This window comes from Nilaparvata lugens, chromosome X (genome assembly GCF_014356525.2).
Source record: "Nilaparvata lugens isolate BPH chromosome X, ASM1435652v1, whole genome shotgun sequence".
NCBI classification, from domain to species: Eukaryota; Metazoa; Arthropoda; class Insecta; order Hemiptera; family Delphacidae; genus Nilaparvata; species Nilaparvata lugens.
The window spans coordinates 32,636,559-32,659,172 of record NC_052518.1 but is presented as its reverse complement, the minus strand read 5'-3'; the positions used below and the strand labels follow the sequence as shown (position 1 = coordinate 32,659,172).

General features: G+C 35.7%; 1 protein-coding gene across 2 annotated transcripts in view; it reads left to right on the top strand.

Moving 5' to 3' along the window:
- Positions 1–22,614, top strand: part of LOC111056400 (translin) — a 110,471-nt gene that overhangs the window by 69,819 nt on the left and 18,038 nt on the right. For both annotated transcript variants that reach the window (XM_039443172.1, XM_039443173.1), the window contains exons 2-3: positions 19,974–20,064; positions 21,934–22,146. In XM_039443172.1, coding sequence (XP_039299106.1) covers positions 19,974–20,064; positions 21,934–22,146 — 304 coding nt within the window. The remainder of the gene's footprint in view (positions 1–19,973; positions 20,065–21,933; positions 22,147–22,614) is intronic.

Below are 22,614 nucleotides of genomic sequence, written 5' to 3'. Positions count from 1 at the left end.
CAGTGAAGAGATTGCAACTCACTGATTTGTCAGACTCGATATTCCTCTATCATGGCTTGAGATTGCTGGATCCAAGTTCTCGTAGAAATTTTGAATCGGTTGTACGTGACAAGGCTATGCCAACTTATGCCGATTATGTCAAATTCATTGAAAAGCAAATTAAGACTCTTCCTTCTGATGAGAAACAGACTGAATCGTTTAATCTGAGGCACAAAAAGGATAATAAATCAAAGGTGTTTGTGGTTCAATCTAATGATTCATCTAACGATGCATCTAGTAAAAAGCCCAATTGTCTGAAGTGCTCAAAACCGGGTCATCGGTTAGTAGATTGTGCTAATTTCTTGAAAATGACTCCTTGGGATCGTTATTGTTTGATTAAAGGAAAGTTTTGTTGTTTTCGTTGTCTTGATATGGATCATTTGAGTAAAAATTGTCGTAGTGAAACTCAGTGTGCTCAATGTCGAGAATCTCATCATTCTTTATTGCACTTTTCCAGATCAAGTTCCAATGAAGGTGTTGCATCCTCGTCGAACTCCAAGGCAGGTGGCACATCACCTATTAGTTGTTGTTCTACATCCAATGATGTAGAAAATTCGACCATTGTGTTGTCGATCGTCACTGCACATATTCGAGATTGTAATGGTCAGCTTTGTGATGTTTGTTTCTTGATTGACACCGGGAGTCAGTGTCATTTTGTTACAGCCAAATTGTGTCGGCGTTTGAGACTACCATTCCAGCCCATGAATACCGTTGTTCGTGGATTCGGTGGTGGTACTAGTGAAGTTCGAGGTTGTACTTGTGTGTCGATTCAGTTGAAGTTGGATCCTACCGTCAAGTTTTCGATGGATGCCACAGTGGTAGATAAAGTCATCGACAAGTTGCCTTCTTGTGAAATCGACAGATCCAAACTTCATCATCTTGAAAATCTCACCCTGGCTGACAACAAATTCTACCTTCCTAGTAGAATAGATGGCATCATTGGTGCAGAGTTAGTTCCTCACTTGCTGCGTGGGAGTCCTAGTATAGGTGAATCGCACGAATTGATGACTGTTAATAGTGTCTTTGGTCACATTCTGATGGGAAGAGCGCCGATTCTCACTTCAACAACGAATGTGTCGAATTGTTTTACAGCCATCTGTAGTCCATTCGTTAGTAGTCCATCGTTGGATAGTTTTGTGGAACGTTTTTGGGAGTTGGAATCGTGCCCTGCACCAAGCTGTCAACTGAAACCGGAAGAGTTGGAGTGTGAGGTAAATTTTCGGAAGTCTGTACATCGTGTGAATTCTGGTCGTTTTGTTGTTGCCTTGTCATTTGCGGAGCCGCCCAGCAGCTTGGGAGATTCGTATGCTGTCGCCGAACGCAGACTGCTGACTTTGGAGAGACGACTAGAGCTTGACAGCAATACTCGTATTTCATATCATGAAATATTGATCGATTACCTACGTCAGGGTCACATGTCATTTGTAGCAGATCAGACAGACCGAGGTGGTTACTACATACCGCATCACGCCATCATGAAAGCAAGCAGCACTACCACGCCCATCCGAATTGTATTTGATGCTGGTTCCAGAACATCATCAGGTTTGTCATTGAACCAGGTTCTTCATGCTGGTCCCAAATTGCAGACTGACATTTTTGTTTTGTTAGTTAATTTTCGTTTGTTCCCAATCGCACTAACTGCCGACATTAAACAAATGTATCGACAGATATTAGTGGAGGATTCCTGCCGTCGTTATCAGCATGTATTGTGGAGATTTTCGCCGGAGGATCTGATTGAAATTTATCAGCTCAATTTTGTTGTTTTTGGTGTTTCAAGCTCTCCATATTTGGCGCTTTGCACCGTCCACCAGCTTGTAGAGGAGGATGGAAATCGTTTTCCAACAGCCAAGGCGAGAATACCAAGAGACATGTTCATGGACGACTTAGTCACATCTGTCGCCACAGAGTCAGAGGCTGCAGAGCTGTATCGTCAGTCTAAGCAGCTGTTTGAGGGAGGAGGTTTCTCGCTCACAAAGTGGACTTCAAATTCACCATCAATGTTGGAGAAATTCTCGGAGGAAGAGAAATCGTTTTCGTACAAGGATTTCGAAGCAGACAACTCCTTGGCTATCTTGGGATTGAATTGGCAACCTAGTACTGATCTGTTTCAGTTTTCAGTCAAGAGTGGTGAGGTCGTCGCTACTAAGCGTTCTATTCTGTCAGTGATGGCTCGTATCTATGATCCACTTGGTCTCTTGTCACCGTTTACATTATTTCTCAAATGTCTTGTCCAGAAACTGTGGAAATTAGGAGTGGATTGGGACGAGAAGCCGCCTGAGTCTATATGCACTCTTTGGGAGAATTGTCAAAAAGAGTTGCCTCTATTATTGAAATTTGCTGTTCCACGTCATGTTGGTTTGTTTCAGGATTCTCACATCAGTTTGATTGGTTTTTGTGACGCATCATTGTCTGGTTATGGTGCAGTTATCTATGTGAAGTCGCAGAAGGAGAGCAAGGAGTCAAGAGTTCTATTATTGTGTTCAAAGTCCAAGGTAGCACCATCTAAAGTTGTTTCAATACCTCGTTTGGAGTTGTGTGCAGCACTCTTGTTGGCAGAACTCATGAATTCAGTGGTCACTATTATTAGTGAACGTTGTCATGTGTCTCGTATTGTCGCACTCTCTGATTCGACAATCACCTTGTGTTGGATTAATGCTCCATCCACAAAATGGCAAACTTTTTTTGGTAATCGCGTCGCAAAAATACAGGATTCTTGTATACAGGAGTGGATGCATGTTGCCGGAATTGAAAATCCCGCTGACTGTTTGTCTAGAGGTTTATCACCAGTTGAGCTTGTGAACTTTCTGTTGTGGCTCTCAGGTCCATCATGGATAGCAGAGGACTAATACGATTGGCCTGTCCAAACTCAAATGGAAGAGATTGTGGATCCACCGGAGGCGAAAAAACCGTCAGTCTTGACAGTCACAAAATCTCCTGATTGTAACAGCAATGCAGTATATTCATTGATTGGTCGTTGTTCGGATTATGGTCATCTTTTGAGAATTGTAATTCTTGTTCTCAAATTCTTACGAATCTTACCCCAATCAGAAGAATCAGATTTCGATGTTGCTGAGAGGTTTCTATGTAAAGTGGTACAGGAGATACATTTTTCATCTGAATTTGTGCAATTGGAGAAGGGAGAAGATTGTTCTATGCGCCTACGTCGTCTGTCTCCATTCATTGATAAAGGTGTGATTCGCGTCGGCGGTCGTTTGTCTCATGCTGGACTGGAATCAGTTTATCATCTTTGAGACTTGTCATCAGATGATCTTGCCAAACTCCGACGCTTTCATATCGATGTTGATTGATTATCATCACAAGAAGAACTGTTATGCTGGACCTTCGTTATTGTTGTCCTTGATCAGACAGAAATTCTGGATACTGTCTGCTCACTCTATTATTCGTATTTGTGTCTTTAAGTGTAATCATTGTTTCCGTGTTCGACCTAGTAATAATGCACTTATTCCAAAAATGGGTGACCTGCCTGCTTGTCGAGTGTCAAAATGCAAACCATTTGAAAATTGTGGTGTGGATTATGCTGGTCCTTTGCGTATTACTATGATGAGACGTCGTAATCCTTGTATTTGAAAGCCTACATTTGTCTGTTTGTGTGTATGGCAACAAAGGCGGTACATATTGAGTTGGTATCGGATCTATCAACGCCCATGTTTTTAGCCGCGTTTCGTCGGTTTTTGTCCCGTCATGGACCCTGTCGTGTGATGTATTCCGATTGTGGTACTAATTTTGTAGGTGCCAAGGAACAGTTGCGAAAGATATCTCAACTTTTGAATTCGTCCGAGTTTCAAACCACATTGACTAGTCAACTCGCCGAACACAAAATTGAATGGAAATTCATTCCCCCTGGTTCACCGCATTTTGGAGGTCTGTGGGAGGCAAATGTCAAATCTGTAAAGTTGCATCTGTTCCGAGTAATTGGCAATCAACTTCTCACCTATGAGGAACTGAACACGGTATTGGTGCAGATTGAAGGTGTCCTGAATTCCCGCCCACTGTGTGTACTGAGTGAGGATCCGTGTGAACTGCTGGCTTTAACCCCAGCGCACTCTTTGACTCTCACACCGTTGAAATCATTTCCCATGCGGGACGTGGACCTGCACGAACTCCAAAGTCGTAAAAAATGGTTGAAATCACCCACTGCTATCAGTGTGGGAACGGTTGTGGTAGTGGACCAACCAAACACACCTCCATTGCAGTGGCCACTGGGTGTCATCAAACAGGTGTTTCCGGGAAGTGACGGTGAGGTTCGAGTGGCAAGTGTTCGCCTAAAAACTGGTATTTATAAAAGACCAGTAACAAAATTGTATCCACTCCCAACTCAATAGTTGTTGTGCTTGTTGCATTTTTTTTCCTTGTGTTGTTTTTTGGTGTTGGTTTTTTTTTGCTCTTTTTGGCATGTCTGGATTTTTTCCTTTCTTTGGTTTTTCAGTTTTTGTAACTTGGCTGAAAAATAGTTTTTCAGAGGCGGGGGTATGGTTTGGCCAGAGCATTTTTTGAATTGTAGCGCCAAATCCCTGACTACAGTTCTGCCCGTAGCAGGCTTGTTTGCACTAGTGCCGACTGTCCAGCTGTTTTTGGTTTGTCGAGAAAAAAGCCCGAGTCATTCTTGCTTTCGTCCATTATTAGTCGTTCAGTCGTCGTTCTTCTTGTCAGCCCGTTGTTCTGCAAGAACGAATTTGTATTTTGTAATGTAATTTCAATCGGAAATTTCTTGTGGATAATTGTTTGAGTATAGTGTGTGTGAATTGAGTATAACAGCGTAAATAGTGTTAAATTGAATTAATTTGAATCAGATTTGAATCTATAAAGAATCCAGTTTGAGCTTTGTTCAAAAATACAGTATATGACCTGCAAGTGGAACGCAGAATCAACACGAAAATACAGCCTGGAAGCGAAAACCTATCTTTTTCCCAGATTTCTTCCCACCTCGAATCTGACCAAAACACCTAATAAAGGCTTCGAAGGGCAAGTAGACAAAATATGGTGAGTTTTTGCTCTTTTTATTGTTCATTAATGCAGAGTTTAACTGTACCAATAACCTGGCTCAAATTGAAGATTAAATTTTGCTCCTTGTTTGTATTTGATAATTTGAAAAGTAAATTACAGTCCTCTAGTAGCTCTAGCCTGAGCTTTGTTCAGATCAAAGTGATTCAATCAACTAGTGAATTATGTATTAGGGAATACTATGTACCCATCTCTTTGTATAAAGAGCATGACCCTGATTACAAATAAATTCTCTTCTATTAAATCAAGATATTGAAGTAGGTAATGTATATTTGTGTTTTAAAGTAATAAGTATTGATTTGAGTTTTATATAACCTAAAGTAGGTTGACTTTATGATATAACTGAAGTTGAGTTAATTTGTATTATCCTAGTTTATTTTTTTATTCTAACAGCGGTCAAAGTATGGGTCCATCAATGTACGAGTCCATCAATTTACGGGTTCATGAATGTCTCGTGAACGTGTGTCTTTAAACCGCTGAGATGCCTCTGAATCGATGGCAGTCCTAGAAGCTTGGGGTATGCTGTCTACAGTACATCTGGACGTGTAGAGCTCGATCACCGAGCCTAGATTCAAATTGAAGAAACAGCTTCGAGGTAACAGCCTTTTCAAAATTAACCAAACGTCCCAGTAACTCCGGATGTGGCAGAATAGGTTTTAGTGACTATAGACTTTCAAAAAAAGGGGAGGGGTGTAGAACGTGAATCATTTAATCAATTATAACGTGCTGAATTAGAGTCATTTTTGTGTTAAATCGTAATTGGGAATGGATAGATTACAAATTTTATTAATTTGGATTGAGTACCGTAATAGATTTTCGGTTGTATCTTTACATTGAAATGTGAGGCCATATTTTCTCTGTAAGGATCCAGCTGGGAATTTCAGTTTTCTTTCAATTTATATATTATAATCTACTAAACTACTAAAAGTTGAATTAGTATATGGAATGTTTAATGGTTCCTTATTGATAAATTAATGTTTTAAAATAATTTTGGTCTTAAAGTTGTAAAGGATCGAATAGAAGTTTCAAGGACACTAGCTTTTCTAAATTTGTTTTGATATCACATATTTTTGAATAGTCTTCCTATGTAGAATTCCGTGATGTGATACTTGAGGAATATTTGTCTTTGCAGCTTTCATGATATAAAGATACAGAATAGATATTATTGGGGATTATTAATATTTGATAATGTTTTGATAGTGTTTTAAAAGTTTCCAAGTGTGTTCTAAATGTTCTAAGAATTTTATGAATTTTATGTTGATCTTTCTTTTAAGAAATATAAAGAGAATATAAAAAGATAGAAAAATAAAAAATATAAAGAGATAAAAATATAAAAAGATGTATTGTTATTTATGATTAACTTCTGAGAAACATCTATGATATCTTCCAATACTTCTTTCTGAAATTAGAGTCCTTAAAGCTTCTCATGATTCAATCTAAAACCTTTTCAATGTAAAGCAGACAGAGGAGGATACTATCGAATTAGCTATATCGGAGATAATTTTCTAAATTTAGTGATTCTATTTTCGGTTTTCATGATGTAACTTCATTTTGTTTTATTAACTGTAAGAGGTGACAATACATTTGATATCTTCTCTCTATTTCGTTGTCTCTCTTGTAATTTCTGGTTTCCCGTTCTCTAGCACTAGGTATGTTTATCAAGCATCCCTTTTATTAAGTTATATTGTGTGTGCTTCTAAATTATAAATTCCAAATTAACTTTCTAAATTCATAGCACGGCACAACACTGCATTGACTTACTCTGTGGATCATCCTCAAATTTTGGAAGGTTAAATTCAGAATGATTTGAATATTCTGAATTATTGGTTCGATCTAAATCATTTGACTCCAAGTACAAAAACTAGATATGTTTTATTTAGTTATAGAGGGACAGTTGAATTGCCATTTACTGTATGTTATAAATGTGTGGATTGTTTGAACAAAGAAATTTCAAGTACTGTGTGTATTGAGTGCATTAAATTCGAGAAGAGTAATTTTATTAAGTACCTTGGAATTTTAGTTGATGAGAATTTGAATTTGAAAATTCAAATCTTCTTATCTTCTTCTTCCTTCAGCACTACAGTCCTATATGGACCTTGGCTTCCATGACAATTCCTTTCCATCTGTCTCTATCACCAGCAACTCTCTTCCATCCCCTAATTCCCAACACTCGCAGATCTCTCTCCACATCTTCCAACCACCTTCTCCTTGGTCTCCCTCTTCTTCTTGTGCCTTCAATTCTTGCCTCAAATATGGTCTTTGGCAACCTTTCTCTATTCATCTTCTCAACATTTCCAAGCCAGTATATCCATTGCGACTTGATGAAATATACAATATCTTCCCTTCCAAGTATATTATTTATCTCTTCATTACATCGAATGACCCAACCTTCAGCTGTTCTTATGGGTCCCCATATTTTTCTGATAATTTTTCGTTCGAAGACTCTGAGAGCATTTACATCATTCATGAGAAGTGTCCATGCTTCGCATCCGTATGTAGCAACAGGGCCGGATCTACCAATTTTCCACAGGGGGCAAGCTTTACTTTTAGCGCCCTCCTCACGATCGACCATCACCGACCGATTTACAAAAATGCGAGGGACTATTACTGTTAGTCGTATACGAGGTTGAAATAAAACTTAGGTAGAATTAGAAGGCATTTTTAATTTATTATAATATGAGTTTTGTCATTGTTCATTCCCATTTACATACGTAATTGAAAACAATGCTGAAAAAATTAAATCCCCAACTTCAAAATTAACTTGTAGATTGTGAGAATATTAAAAATATATTAATATTGTTATTATTACTGGGGACTAATTAAGCATTTTAACAATAGTATTATAAATAAGTAAGTAGATAATCATAATGAAAAATGAATCTAATCAAAGAATATTCACAAAATGCATAATTTGTGATAAACAGAATATACAATGAATGACAGATATGGAGTTCTTGATCATTACAGTAGCAAAAATCACTCATCACAAAAATCTCTAGTACTAGTCAATTACTTGAATGAAAAAGTACGGAAGTAAAATTGTAAAAGAATCGTCTGATATAAATCAAGTGAAAATTATACTTGTAACTTCTTTGTGTCATAAGTTTCTCTTGTGATGATAAAATGATAATATTCTTTAAAGCACATTATTATTTTTTGGGATCTGCTTCCTAAAACACGTTCATGTGATGTTCAGGTAATGCAATAGCATTAAATATTCTTCAGAGGCAGAATTTGCAATTGAAGCTATGAAATTAATCAAGAATTTAAGATTAATCATTGAATTATGTAAATTGTAACACATAATAGACCAAGTAAAACAAAAGCGTTGAAGTGATAGCAGTGAAAGCAGTGCAATGATAAATTAGTTCAGGTGAGCGGAAATATATACAAGAATATAGTACAAGAAAAAATTAGATCCATAAGATCATTGTTTGATCAAGTTCTTAAATAATTCTAATTTTTTGGGCTTACTTTGCTGAAAATGTCTTCATTATTGATCAAAAGAAAGCAAAGAAGCCCTTTCATGTTCAATATTTCTGATGCTTAAATTTGTTAGTCTTTGCTGTGTCATAGTATTTTTTTTAATTGGTCTCAATAAGTTCCAATTTACTGAAACTTCTCTCTCCAGATGCCACAGAAACTGAAAGTGTTACAAATATTTTAAGAGCTACACATATGTTTGGATAACCCTCTTCCAACTTGCTCTTACACGATATTCTGAGCGAAGATGCTGCTGTGTGTCTTCCAGTTCATCTTCTAATGAAACTTGAAACTCTTGATTCCATTTAGAAGTTCTTTGTTCAAATCATTTACATAGATAGTAGCCAATTCTTTAACCTTACTTTTCAGAGTTTTAACGTCTAGTGCTTTAATTTGGGCCCCATACAAAAAACTGAACTTGTCAGCAACCATTTTTAATGCATCATACCTGTTCAGTAATAATTACCATGCTCAGTAATAATTCTGTCACAAATTTGAAAAAGTGATCTTCCGAGAATCTCTTTATTCGTGAAATTTGGACCTTCATCTCCATGTGTGTCTTCTGCTATTTTATTTGTCTTTCGTTTTCTTGTTTCCTTGTACTCTGCTGCTATATCCATGCTGCTAGATAAAAATTTTGCCTCATCAATTGCATCTTCTTATTTCGTTCTGTTGGTTTTACCAAAATATTTGATTGAACTAAATTTAGAATGTGCACAGAGACTGTATCTTGCTACTGAAACTACAAATTAACAATTACGTCAGATATTAACGCCTAAAGCAGTTATTACCTTTTTTTTATAAGAAAATGGTGACTATAATTTGATGCCCCCTCAAACTCGGCGCCCGAGGCACATGTCCCCGCTGCCCCCCCTGGATCCGGCCCTGTGTAGCAATAGGCCGGATAAGAGTTCTATGGAAAATTCACATAGATAGAGTAAAGAAGGGAGTTCTGTATTTGGTTAGAAAATTCTATTTTTTGCGTTATCTGTGTCCACTATCTGTGTTAAAAACCATTTACTATGCACTAATGACTGTGAGATATTACTTTCAACATTAAGAGGAGAAACCCAATTCTGCTTTTGTAGCATATACACAGACGGACATCCTGCGCTCAATTGGATGTGCCGTGTCATTTTGCTTCACGTTGTTGAAGCCGAATATACAAGTCACTGGATGCTGAAAAAAAGGCTTTGGGTTTCTTTATCGATTTAAAACGGGCTTTTGATAGTATTGATCATGAAATTTTGATAGAAAAGATGCAACACTTTGGATTTAAAGGCTCAGCATTAGAATGGTTGAAATCATTTACCACTGATAGAGTGCAGGTTGTAGAAATTGAGGACAGAAAACAAAAAGTAGTGAATCATAAATACAGGTCGAAAATTTGTCAGATAAAAAGGGGAGTACCACAGGGAACAGTCCTCGGTCCGATATTGTTCTCATTGTATATAAATGACTTACCAAGTAATGTTCCTCTTGCCAGTAGCATTCTATTTGCAGATGATGCAAACTTTCTTATTGTTGAGAATGATCTGCAGCAATTGCTGAGGCAGGGAGAGCACGTCACAGAAAGCATCGAGAATTGGTGTAAGGCAAATAAACTAAAAGTCAATGTTGAGAAAACCTGTTTTATGGATTTTTCTATTAGTAAGTCCAACCGCCCGGAATTCTCTAATTCACTAAATTTCAAGTTGGATTCAAAACAAATCAAATCTACAGGTGCTTGTGGTTTTCTAGGAATCAAGGTTGACTCTGGATTGAGGTGGAATTAACATGTGGACGTGGTCGTGAAGCAACTTAGTAGGGCAACATTTGCGATATCAAGATTAACAACGAGTCTGAACAAGAAAGTAGTATTCTCGGCTTATTATGGTTACTTTCAACCGCTACTGACCTACGGCTTGATCTTGTGGGGCTCATCAACTGGAATGGTCAGAGTGTTCAAGGCACAGAAGCGAGTGGTCAGGATGATGCTGAGGAAACCTCCCAGAACCCCTTGCAAGCCACTGTTCCAAAGTGCAAGGATTCTGATGCTTCCCTGTCTATACATACTCGAGGCTGCACTACATGGACTCAAACACAGAGCTTCCTGGGCTAGAGGATCAGATATACACGGTTACAACACGAGGTCTAGGAATGCTCTGAGACTAGATGCTCATAGAACGTCTTTTTTCCAGGGTAGTCTGGATCACATGAGCAGGAAAATATTGAACTCTCTCCCACCTTTTATATCTGAGATTGACTCTGAAGTTTTGTTAAAGATTAAGTTGAAGGATTGGCTGATCCAAAAATCCTTTTACAGTATAATGGAATTTTTTGAATTGAGACATTTTCAAAATGATGTGATTCTTGCCATCTTGCCAGTGAATTGAATTATTTCTTGTTATTTGAGTATCTTAATATTTTTTACAATGTAATTTACCATTGTGACTATGTATTTGACTTGTGTCAATATTGTATTATTGTACAATGCATGACATCAATAAAATTGAAATTGAAATTGAAAATTGTTGTGATGAACACATCTACTTAACATACACTAACCAATATATCTGTTGACGAGGTAAACGACTTGGAACATTGCCAGAAATAGCTGGAGGGGAACTCTCTCACACAGACACAAAAGAAGGAAAATGCTGTTAGGTAGTGGGAGTGATTAGTGAAGGATAGAGCATCGGACCTCTCCGTCTTTGAGAAAGAGCCTTGTTAAAAGTAATCTCTCACAGACTTTAGTAAACTTTAAATTGCAGTATGGGGTTACATTGTGGGGAGGTACTTATTATTCATCTGTGAAACCACTGTTTATTACTCAAAAAACGTTAGTTAGAGTAATGCTGTTTAAAGGAAGTCGAGAACATGCTCAACCCCCTTTTTCCTCAACTGCTTGTGTTTCCCTTAAGACATCTATATGTATTTCGTGTTATGAGGGCTTTCTATTTGAGAAGTGGTAATCTAATGAGTAATATTAATATATATTCTCAAAGATTGCGGAATACCCAGACAACTGTAATACCGAGACATAGACAGAGGCATACAAGAAATAATTTGATTACTTAGCTCCAAAAATGTGGAATAAAATTTAACCAACTGAGGAAAATTTGAGTTTAAATTTGATATTGATATTTGATATTAGAAAAGCATATCAAGCAATTTCTCATGAGCATAGTTGATATTGAATATTGGATTAGATCATTGGGCTAATGGCACTTTATTTTTTAAGATTTATTTTATGACTGCATAATTATGGCGTTGTTTAAATGAGAAATGTTTCTTTGTATTCTTACATTGTAATATTTTTGAGCCATAGCATTTGATAAATTTGGCTAAATATCTCTGTTTTGTTTTTACTTCCCTTGCCCTATTACCATAGATAAGGAAAGTATTGCTTTCCAAAAAAAATTAAGATACCCTAATTTAATGTTTTCTTTACGTTTCAAGTTCCCCTGACTCCAAAAACATGATTTTTGGGTGTTGGTCTGTGTGTGTGTCTGTGAACACGATAACTCCATTCCTAATTAACCGATTGACTTGAAATTTTATACTTAAGGTCCTTATACCATGAGGATCCGACAATAAGATATTCAATAAAATTCAATTCAAAATGGCGGATAATTGCTAAAAAACCATGTTTTTCACGGTTTACTTGAAAATGGCTCTAACGATTCTCTTCAAATTTATACCCTAAATTGCTATTTATAAGCCCTATAAACTGACATGAGTCTCATTTATGAGAAAATTGCAGGAGCTCTGTAATATTCTTCAGAAAAATGAATTTTGTTAAATTTCTATCACGATTTTCTCAAAAATGACTTGGCAGATTTTTTTCAAATTTATACCCCATATAGTTATATATCAGCTCAATTAACTGGCATGAGTCTCCTTCCTGAGAAACTAACAGGGGGTCCACCCCATCCTTGATAAATTGACTTTGTAGCCTCCTCCTCGTGCGTGAGGTAGAACACAAATTCAAAAGAACACATAGTCGATATTTTAATTATAGAACAGCTGTTTTGATGACTTTAAAGAAATTATCAAATTTCACAATAAATATTATTGATTCAAAGGAAAATGTACTCTGAAAACAATATATATACAATAGTATGATCGTAGTTTTGAATATTAGCCGCCAATCGGCATTATGTTATTCCCCCAAATTATTAAGAATGAGGCTTACAGTTCAATGAGCAAGGAAAGTTGTGTGAGTGTACCACACAATTTTTTTCTTGTACTGTTGTTTATGAGAAACAATAAATTCTATTCTATTCTATTATTGTTTTCACTGTATATTAATGACTCGCCCAGAAATTTGCCCTAAACCGTAAACAGTGTATTATTTGCTGACGATACTAATTTTCTACTAACAGGTGAAGATTTGAAGAATTGAAAATTGATGAAGAAGTAATCAAGTGCATCACGAAGTGGTGTGAGGCTAATGAGTTGACAGTCAACGTGAAGGAAACATTCTATATATGAGCTTTAATATTGGTCATTCAGACACTCCCAATAACCTTTATTTTGCTTCAGATTCAACTCGTATAATGCCAGTGTAAGGATGTGGATTCTTGGGAATCAATGTTGATGTAAGAATGAAGTGGAACAATCACATTGGTCAGGTGGTAAAAAGGCTCAATACACCCACCCAATTCCTGACTAGTAATTAGAAGGTACCGGTTTCGATTCCCGGGCTGGCAAATAATTTTTGGGTAGTACCTCTCATCGAATTTCCATCTAGCTGTTGTCAATATTTGCAGTAGCAGAAGTCTTCGGGGTGATTTACAGCATTTAATTTGGATTTTCGTTTAGTAATAATTATTGATATTATATTTATTTCTCAATAATAGAAATACTTGAATAGTTATATCCAAGCTACTGTTTCATGTTGTAGACTTCTTAGGCCTACATATTTCCATAAGTTTTATCCTGCTGTTTGATATTTTATGTTGTTAGTCTCAATTGTTTAGTATAATATTACAGTGTAATATGTTTGTATAGAAAACAGTTCTGAGCTGTCATGCCTGTTGTTTTCACATTTGTATTGCTTTTTCGAAAGAAAGAAATAATTAAGAAAAAGACAAGAGCAAAATTTTCTGTCCAATGACTGTATTTGTTGGAAATAGCGGAAAATATTAACAGGAAATTCGAGGGTCTTGGGCTATTCTGTATTTAGCGCAAGGAAACTTTGCATGAAAAAAATGATTCTGGATTTCTCTTATGCATCCAAACAATATATTAAAAAATCAGAACTACAATATATTGCGAGCATTAATGTATATAGTGACTGGACTACTTGCCTAATAGTCCAGTCAAGGAAAGGTTATAGAGGGAAAAGTTGGGAAGACAATTTTTGACCACGCAGTTCTGTTAAGGGTAGTGAAGAGGTAAACATGTCAAAATTCCCCACCCCTACCCGCTGTGCTAAGGGTGTAGGGGTGGTTCAAAGGAGCCATTTTTTGGTTTCTCGCATAAAACTCAAAAACTATGTATCTTAAGGGCTTGACTGTCATATAACAAATTAAAGCTTATATAATTTCCTACAATATTCATTGTATATCTTTTTCTATATCTCCTCTAGTTTTCAAGATATATGCTCTTGAAGGTGTTACATTTTTGAAAAAATCACGTTTTCCACCAATTTTTTTCTATTTTAGTTCTTATAACTTTTTAAAAATTGATGGGAAAAATCCATGTTGATTATGAGCTTGATTCTCATTAATGTTGTTAAGTTGAGTTGTTAATCTCTCTTCAATTTTATGTATAATTTCAGGCTTTTATGATTTCCCTACACCTTTCGCAACAGCTTTAGTGTTGAGTGTGAAATCTTCATTTTTGCAACAATATACCAATAATTGACAAAGGAATTTGTTTTAAACAAAATTTTTGACTTTGCTGCTTTGTTGAGACTAGTTAGGAGGAGAACATATCAAAAGTCCCCATTCCTAACTCATGTGCTAAGGGGGTGAGGATGGTTTAAAAGTTGCATTTTCAGCGTTTTGCTTCCACGCTCATATCTTGAGAACAATGCATTCAACCGACATGACCAACTATTCAAAAATTAAGCTTGATAAATTCTCTACACTTTTTGTTCAGTGTAATTTTGTGATATTCTTAACAGTTTCCGAGATATTCGCTCTTGAAAGTGTGTAAGTGTTGAAATAACAGGTTTTTATCCAATGTTTTGCTCTTTCAGGGCTTATAACTCACTAACAATGCATCATAAAAACTGATGCTTATCGTAGGTTTGTAGAGCATTGAGTTCTCTTTGAAATGATGTATTATTCTACTATTCCAAGTTTTCCTTTCATTGTTATAGCAGCTTCAATGTAGGGGGTGAAATTTTCATTTCTGCATCAAGTGTCAACTCAGCGGTTCCACACCTTCAACAGAGGGGATAAAGATGCACACTTTTGCTATATTTACCTACTAACTAATCCAAATCAAGCTGCAAAGTCAAAAATTGTGTCACAGACACCCCCTTCAAATGTAATTGTCAAACGATCAATTGTCAATTGTCAAACAGCAATGAAAGCTTCATCACCCACATCAACAACTACAGGATTATCTGATTTTTTATTGTGAATTTGGTCTTAAACATTGTATCAAAAAAGAAACCTAGCTCTGCAGTGCAGGCTGGATGCTTGTCTGACTCGGACTAGGCGCTGAGACAGCAAATAATAGCAGCATTGGTGGGAATGCAAGCGGTCACAGTAACATCTTCCACCCAGCAATGGTCAGTGTAGTCCGCCTAGTGGACAGACAAAAGATCAATCCAGTCGGTTATTTGATCCCTCCAGCCAGGCTCAGCCAAGCAGCCAAGACAATAGAACAATGGAGTGGCGGTCTTATTTGCGTTCATCAGCAGTTTTCTTTCTCACGATTATTTTGATTTTTGTGTTACCTATAATCAATAGTAACTCCAGTCACCAGTAAAAAGTTTCCAGAAATGTGGTGTACTACCATATTAATGACTTTTCATTATGATTTTAAATTATTTTGAAATAATTTACTCACCTAAATATAAATATATAATATAATATAAATATAAATATAAATAATAACTCACCTTTCGTGAGCCAGGTGTTTGATGCTTTTTAGTTGATGTGGGGCTGCAATAGGTAATTGATGTGCTTACCATGTAAAGTTTTCTGTTTCCAACTAGTTTTCTTTTTCTCTATTGTATTGTTGTTGATTTGCGGTTGTAAAACTGGATTGTTCAATTTCAGTGGGGTGCTGGATGTTGGTAGGTGAGTTATTGCTGAATGGAGGGGTATTAATTGTGCTTTGGCATAGAAGTATTTTCGGAGGCTATCCATTTGTTCATTACACATATTCTTTATATCTATAACTCCTCTTCCTCCTTTGCTTCTAGGGAGTGTGAATCTTTCTGTGGCCGAATGAAAGTGGTGAGCACAAGATTTGTTGAAACTCGTTCTAGTTAGAGTGTTGAGGGCTTCTAGATCTGTCTCAGTCCAGTCTATTATTCCAAAAGAGTATGTTAGTATAGGGATGGCATAGGTGTTTACTGCTTTAACCTTATTTCTTGCTGATAGATGCATGTTAAGAATAGTTTTTAGGAGTTTGATATATCTGCTCTTCAGATTCAATTTAATTCCGGTTTGTGTTGTGCCTATTCCTTGGTGATATCCCAGGTATTTGTAAGTGTCCCCTTCGGCCATATTCTCAATTGTCTCATTGCTGTTTGTTGTGTAGGGTAGCTCCGTGACCTGCCTTCCTTTTCTGATGCTGTTAATTTTGCATTTCTCTAATCCAAACTGCAAACATATGTCACGGCTGAAGTTTTCTGTAGTTTTAAGGAGATAATCCAGTTGCTGTCTGTTGGGTGCAAAGAGTTTGAGGTCGTCGACATAGAAGAGGTGGGAAAGGGTGTAATATTTTGCTGGTTTCCATCCAATTTGTAGCCATACTTCGTTTTGGTCAGCATAATGGAGAGAGGGTTTAGGGCTAAACAGAACCATAGGGGGATTAGTGAATCTCCTTGGAAGATTCCTCGTGTTATTCTGATTGGTTTCGTTTTATTTTCATTCATGCTAAGTGTTGTCGTCCATTTTGTCATTACAGTTTTTAGAAACATTATAACTTGTGGGCTGACACGGTACATCTGCAGTACATGTAGCAACCAGGAATGCGGGACGCTGTCATAAGCTTTTTTATAATCTATGTAGGCATATGATAAGTTCCTGTGTTTTCTTTTAACATTTGAGGTGATTTCTGCATCAATTATTAACTGTTCCTTACATCTTTTTGAGTTACTACGGCATCCTTATTATTATTATTATTATCATTTCATTCATCACATGACAAGTGAGTGTTTATTGCAGTCAAAGTCGGCCTTTGGCAAGACTTTGGTGCATTACTAAACAGAAATGTTCAAAAATGATCTCACAATGGATGCTGTGCTGAGAACAACTGCTTTTATTATTATCATTATTATTATTATTATTATTATTATTATTATTATTATTATTATTATTATTATTATTATCCCTTTTATAAGCACGCTCTTACGGAAATATTTTCAAAGAAGGGGCACTTTAATGCAACCTTCCTTTCATCTTTATAACACTGTTTGACTATTTTATGAACTTGCGCACAATACGTGCAGTGTCAAGGAGGACAGATTTTTGCATTCTCTTCAGCACCTCGTCTACCAAGTCAATACTTTGACATATTTCCACAACCGACTTGAGTATCAGGCCATTGACTGTTATTACAATTGGAAGTACTCTCACTGTATTCAGCCCATACATTTCCTTCAGCTCAAATGATAGCTCTTGGTATTTTCTGATTTTCTCGCATCTGGTCTTCTGAGCATTCTCATCTGAAGGTACAGCGATATCAATTATATAAGCCCTCTTCTCCAGCTGATCCAATACTAGGATGTCAGGCTTGTTATTCGCCTGTCTGTAATCATTTGGACATCCCAGTAGATCTTGATGTGATTGAACTCAACCAGAGGAGGAGGCTGATAGTTATAGTAAGGGGGGACCTCTGCAATATTCCCAAACTTGATCTGCATCTCCTAGTGCACACTTTTTGCCACATTGTTATGGCGCAACATATACTCTCTTGGGGCTAGCACTGAGCAGCCGGATACAATATGTTGGATACTTTCTACTGCACTGGCACACATTCTGCATTTGTCACTTATGGTCCTGTCTCCCATTACATGCCTCCTATAAGCATTTGTTGCTATCACTTGATCTTGAATCGCCTGTACAAAGCCCTCAGTCTTTGGGAACAAACTTCCCACTGTCAGCCACATACAAGACAGCTCTTGACTTATTGGCTCTGAATTAAGGTGCCCATAAAACCGTCCATGTAACTCTTTTGTCCTCCATTCTTCTTTTAGGTCTTGAGCAGATAGCAGCTCGCTACTTCTTTGGTTCCTTAAATCAAGGGCTGTGTAACCATTATCCAGCTGGCATACCTTCACGAACAAATCTGAATCAGCATTCTGGAAGTAAGATCTCAACTTCGTTTCCTGACTTACACATAACCTTGATACCCTCATCAAACCGCGACCTCCCATACTCCTTGGTAGGTACAGTCGAGCAACTGAGGCACGTGGATGATGCATCCTGAATTTAGTCATCCTTGTCCTGACATACCTATCAATCTGCTCCAATCGAGTATCTGACCACTTCAGAATTCCAAAGGTGTAGGTCAATGCTGGGATCACCCAAGTATTCACAGCCTTGATGCAATTCTTTGCTGATAGTTTTCCTTTTAGAACCCTATCAAGTCTGCTGCGGAATTCACCTTCCACTTTTGTGAGCACTTCTGTTTTTGAGATTTTCAGATGCTGATAAAGTCCCAAGTACTTATATGACTGTCCTTGCTTGAGCTCTGATATCTCACTATCCAGTGCTCTCAGTTCATCCCTCTGCATTTTCATTTGACCCTTCTCCACATGCAGCACAGCACACTTACTTAATCCAAACTTCATGCAAATGCTCTGACTGAAGGCAGAGACTAGCTCAATCATACCCTGCAGTTGCTCTGGGGATCTGGCATAAAGCTTCAGATCATCCATATAGAAGCTATGAGAAACTCTAAGACTCCTAGAAACATCTATTTTATACCCATATGTAGATTCTTCGAGCATCAGGCTAAGAGGATTCAATGCAAGGCAGAACCATAGTGGGCTCAAGCTATCTCCTTGATAGATTCCTCGGCAGATCTGGATTGATTCAGTCTGAATTTGTTTTTCTCCACTTCCTATTTTCAGTTTTACACTCCACTGGCTCATTATCATCCTCATGAGGTTATTATTATTATTATTATTATTATTATTATTATTATATTATTATTATTATTATTTATAATTATTATTATTAGAATTTATAATTCGTCTGGTTTATAATATTTGAAATGTTCTACTGAAAGGGAATCTTCTTATCTTTTGTCATTCTTGCTTTTTTTATTATTCTTCATTTGTTTTGTTTGTAAGATTTCTTTTTATAAGTGTATTTTTCATTTTTGTTTGTTATATTTTCTATAATAAACTCCCTTCTTCTGGGGGTACCAGGACGAAGGAAAAAGGAAAGGAAAGGAATTATTATTATTATTATTATTATTATTATTATTATTAATGGTCCTTGATTTCTAAATGGCATTTTCTTTACATCAATTGTGCCATATATCGAACATCTACCGGCTCTATAGAGCTGCGGAGTGTAACATGTCTCGTTTATCTGCGCCATCCTGTATTTTAAATCTATGTAAATCATCATTTTCTTAATATGCTTATTATTTTTTCATTATATACTTAATATGCGTTGAGCAAGCAGCCTTGCATTACTTGGAAGTATTCATAACATTTTATATCTTTTGGTCTGTTGTTTATTTTTTGGTGTGCTGTTATTGCTATTTTTAATGAGGGAGTAACTATGATGGCTCAGAGGACTGGGATGTACACAAAAGAGTTTCAGAAATTTTAAGGACGAAAATGCAGATAAATACACTTCCTGAGGGGATGTGCACTTACGAGTGATCTCCTGGTTATGAGAGTGAGATAATGAAGGGTTGAGGAAAGGAAACTAATAACTTATTCAATTATTCTTCATTGTCATACCCAGCGCACAAATACATGAATGCTATGTCAGCCCATAAACATGTTACTATTTTCCAGAATCACCGGTGATTCTAAATATTTTCTTGTATAATAAAATTAATTTCCACTCAAACATCAATAAATAATTCAGATTAAAAGCAGTGATTTGTTGTGTGTGAAAGCAATCGTACATAAATAGCTTACACTGTACATTATTAAAGTGCATCGACAATAACAAAAACAAAGTGATAGACTTGTATGTGGGATGAGTAACAATATCTTATGAGTTATAATTTTATCATCTTTTTGTAAGCACCAATGTTTTAATAAAAATGTATACTGTTTTTCTTAATAGATTCGTCCCGTAATCAAGGAGTTAAAGCCGTGTTTGAAAAGAATGTCTGCGTACTTGTTTTCAATATACAATGAAGATGGCCTAAAGAAAAGTAGGTTGACTTGCAACTCACTTCAATTAGTAATAACTTATCATTAACTGGATAAATATTTTGTAGAAATTTCCTTTCTCATTTATCCTATATAGGCTAATATATTTACTTAAAACTATAACATTTATACTGTATGTAAAATATTTTCATGGTTACTACTTACTACATTCATAGTTATTACTTATTAATACCGTTCCTTAGCATCAGATGTTAAACGTGTACGAAATACATGCCTGACGCATAATTAGATCTGAACTACTGAGCTTCTAAATTTAAGTTTCTGAATTTACCAAGGATGGTTATAGGCCTATTTTTATTTTTATCAATCCATTTTTTTTTATTCGAAAAATTCTCAAATCACATATTATTATTTGACAGTAAGGTTCTAGTTATACAAACTAGAATCTATAACCTACATAACACCATTTATCATTATAAAGAGTTGGTAAAAATTAAGAAAACAGTTCAATATTTCTTTTACAATGATATTTTGACAGTAGGATCATATTCGAATTATTGAAAATATACTTTCTGTCACCTCAAAATTTTGGTCCACCATTTTGAATGAAACTTTAATTTTTTAAATGAGGTGGTCACATGATTCAAAATTCAAAGAGAAAACGTACCGTTCAAAATTTATTCACATGTAAGGTTAAGATCCTAATAAATCTCACAAAAAAGAAAGAAATGAGTACATAGAAAATTTGACAGATCATTGGTTTGTCAAAGTGTTAAATTTGAAACGATTTGACATATGGATGTGCGGTTTTCGTAATTCATTCTCTCTTCTATCAAAATCATGTTTCATATGACCAAATTCCCATAAAAATGTGAGATTCAAAATGTTGGTTCCAAGATTGCGGACCAAAAATTTTGAAGCGACAGAAAGTTTTTTTTTTTTAATTAGAATAGGATTCCCAATGAAACCTACTACCAAACTATCATTTTAAAATATATATTACGCTCTTTTCTGAATAGGGCTACTTGTAATATAAATAGAAAGAAAATAACATGTTTCAACATTGATGCCATTTTCACTTGACTATCACATGTTGTGATAAAATAATTGAAAAGGGTACTGAGATTTTTATTTTTCATTCTATTTAAATATTACGCTGTTTAAATCATTTTAATTATAAGACCAATAAATAATATTTCAGACCTCCATATTATGATTTTGTGTATATCCCATGGAGCTAATTTTAGCTTATATTAGGGCGTGATTCCAATAAATATCTTATTAATGTAATTAGTAAATATATTAAATCAATTCAAATTTGAACAATTAAATCAAATCCATCCAATTTGTTTTTTATTATTGTATTTAAAACTAGTCCCAGAGACTAACCATCAAATTTTCATTTCATTCTACCTCTTACACTATGAAAAACTGTAAAACTTGATGGTCATTGGAATTAAATACTTCTTATTTGTTTCATTAGATTTTCCAGCTGATTTTACATAAGAATTGACTATCTTAGTACCCTCATGAAGGCGCCATCAATTTATTAAAATTCGAAATTTGAAGAAAAATATGCAATCTTCTGCCATCATTATCTCTGCAACAAAGCATTTTAAACCATGTTTACGGAAACCCTTTTCTTCATTCTGGTGTAAGGAAACCAATCACGAAATTTGCGGTATATTTTGGAAACACTATATATTTGTTCAATTTAAGTTCATGACATTGAATTGAATCATGGAATACAACATTTTCACTATATATTTCAATAATTACATTTCTTCCCACATTCTCTGGAAATGATTTTCAGGGTTTTTTGCTACAAAACTTGAATACAATTGTTGCAAAATTGGAGAAAACTTAAGCTAAAATAATTGAAAAGTGTGTGTGTTTTCTTATTTGTGCAGTTCCAGAAATGTGCCGCAAAGCACGTGAACAATTGACGAAAATCAAAGAATGCTATGAACGTCTTATTGACATTGTTCCTGATAATGAATTCCACAAATATAATAATTTCTTCAGATATCAAACTGGGAGAGCTGCTCATCTAGTGTTGTTTCTAGTTTATCTAGAAACTGGAAAGCTTTGTTCTAGAAAAGAGTTTACTGAAGTTATTGGAGGTTAGTACTTGAGGTACTTGTTTGTTTAATATTCAACAAATTTATTTGGTACTACCTGTTACTGTAATACTGAAAGTGAAGAATTATTAATTATCTATTAATTTCCAATCTGCCAACATAATAATTTATGAATAAATTATCTATATTTTAATTGTTATGTTTCAATGATTATTCCAATGTTTTTTTAAATATTACTAGTAGTTCTGTGAACGGTAGACCTCGCGCTACACATATTTTTTAAAAGTGCGAATGAATTTTAATGCGTTCCAATAACACGCCATCCAGCAGAATGTTCTCCATTTGGCTAATAATTCTCACCAACAGGTGTGATATTAATTCTCATCAATGGTGTGATATTGTGGGTGGCGTTTAGGCTTATTGGAACGCTCGTCAGTGGCCAGCTTCAAGCTTGGGTACATCAGACACCAGACTAAAAATCCATTAGCTGTTTTAGAATCATTTCAAATG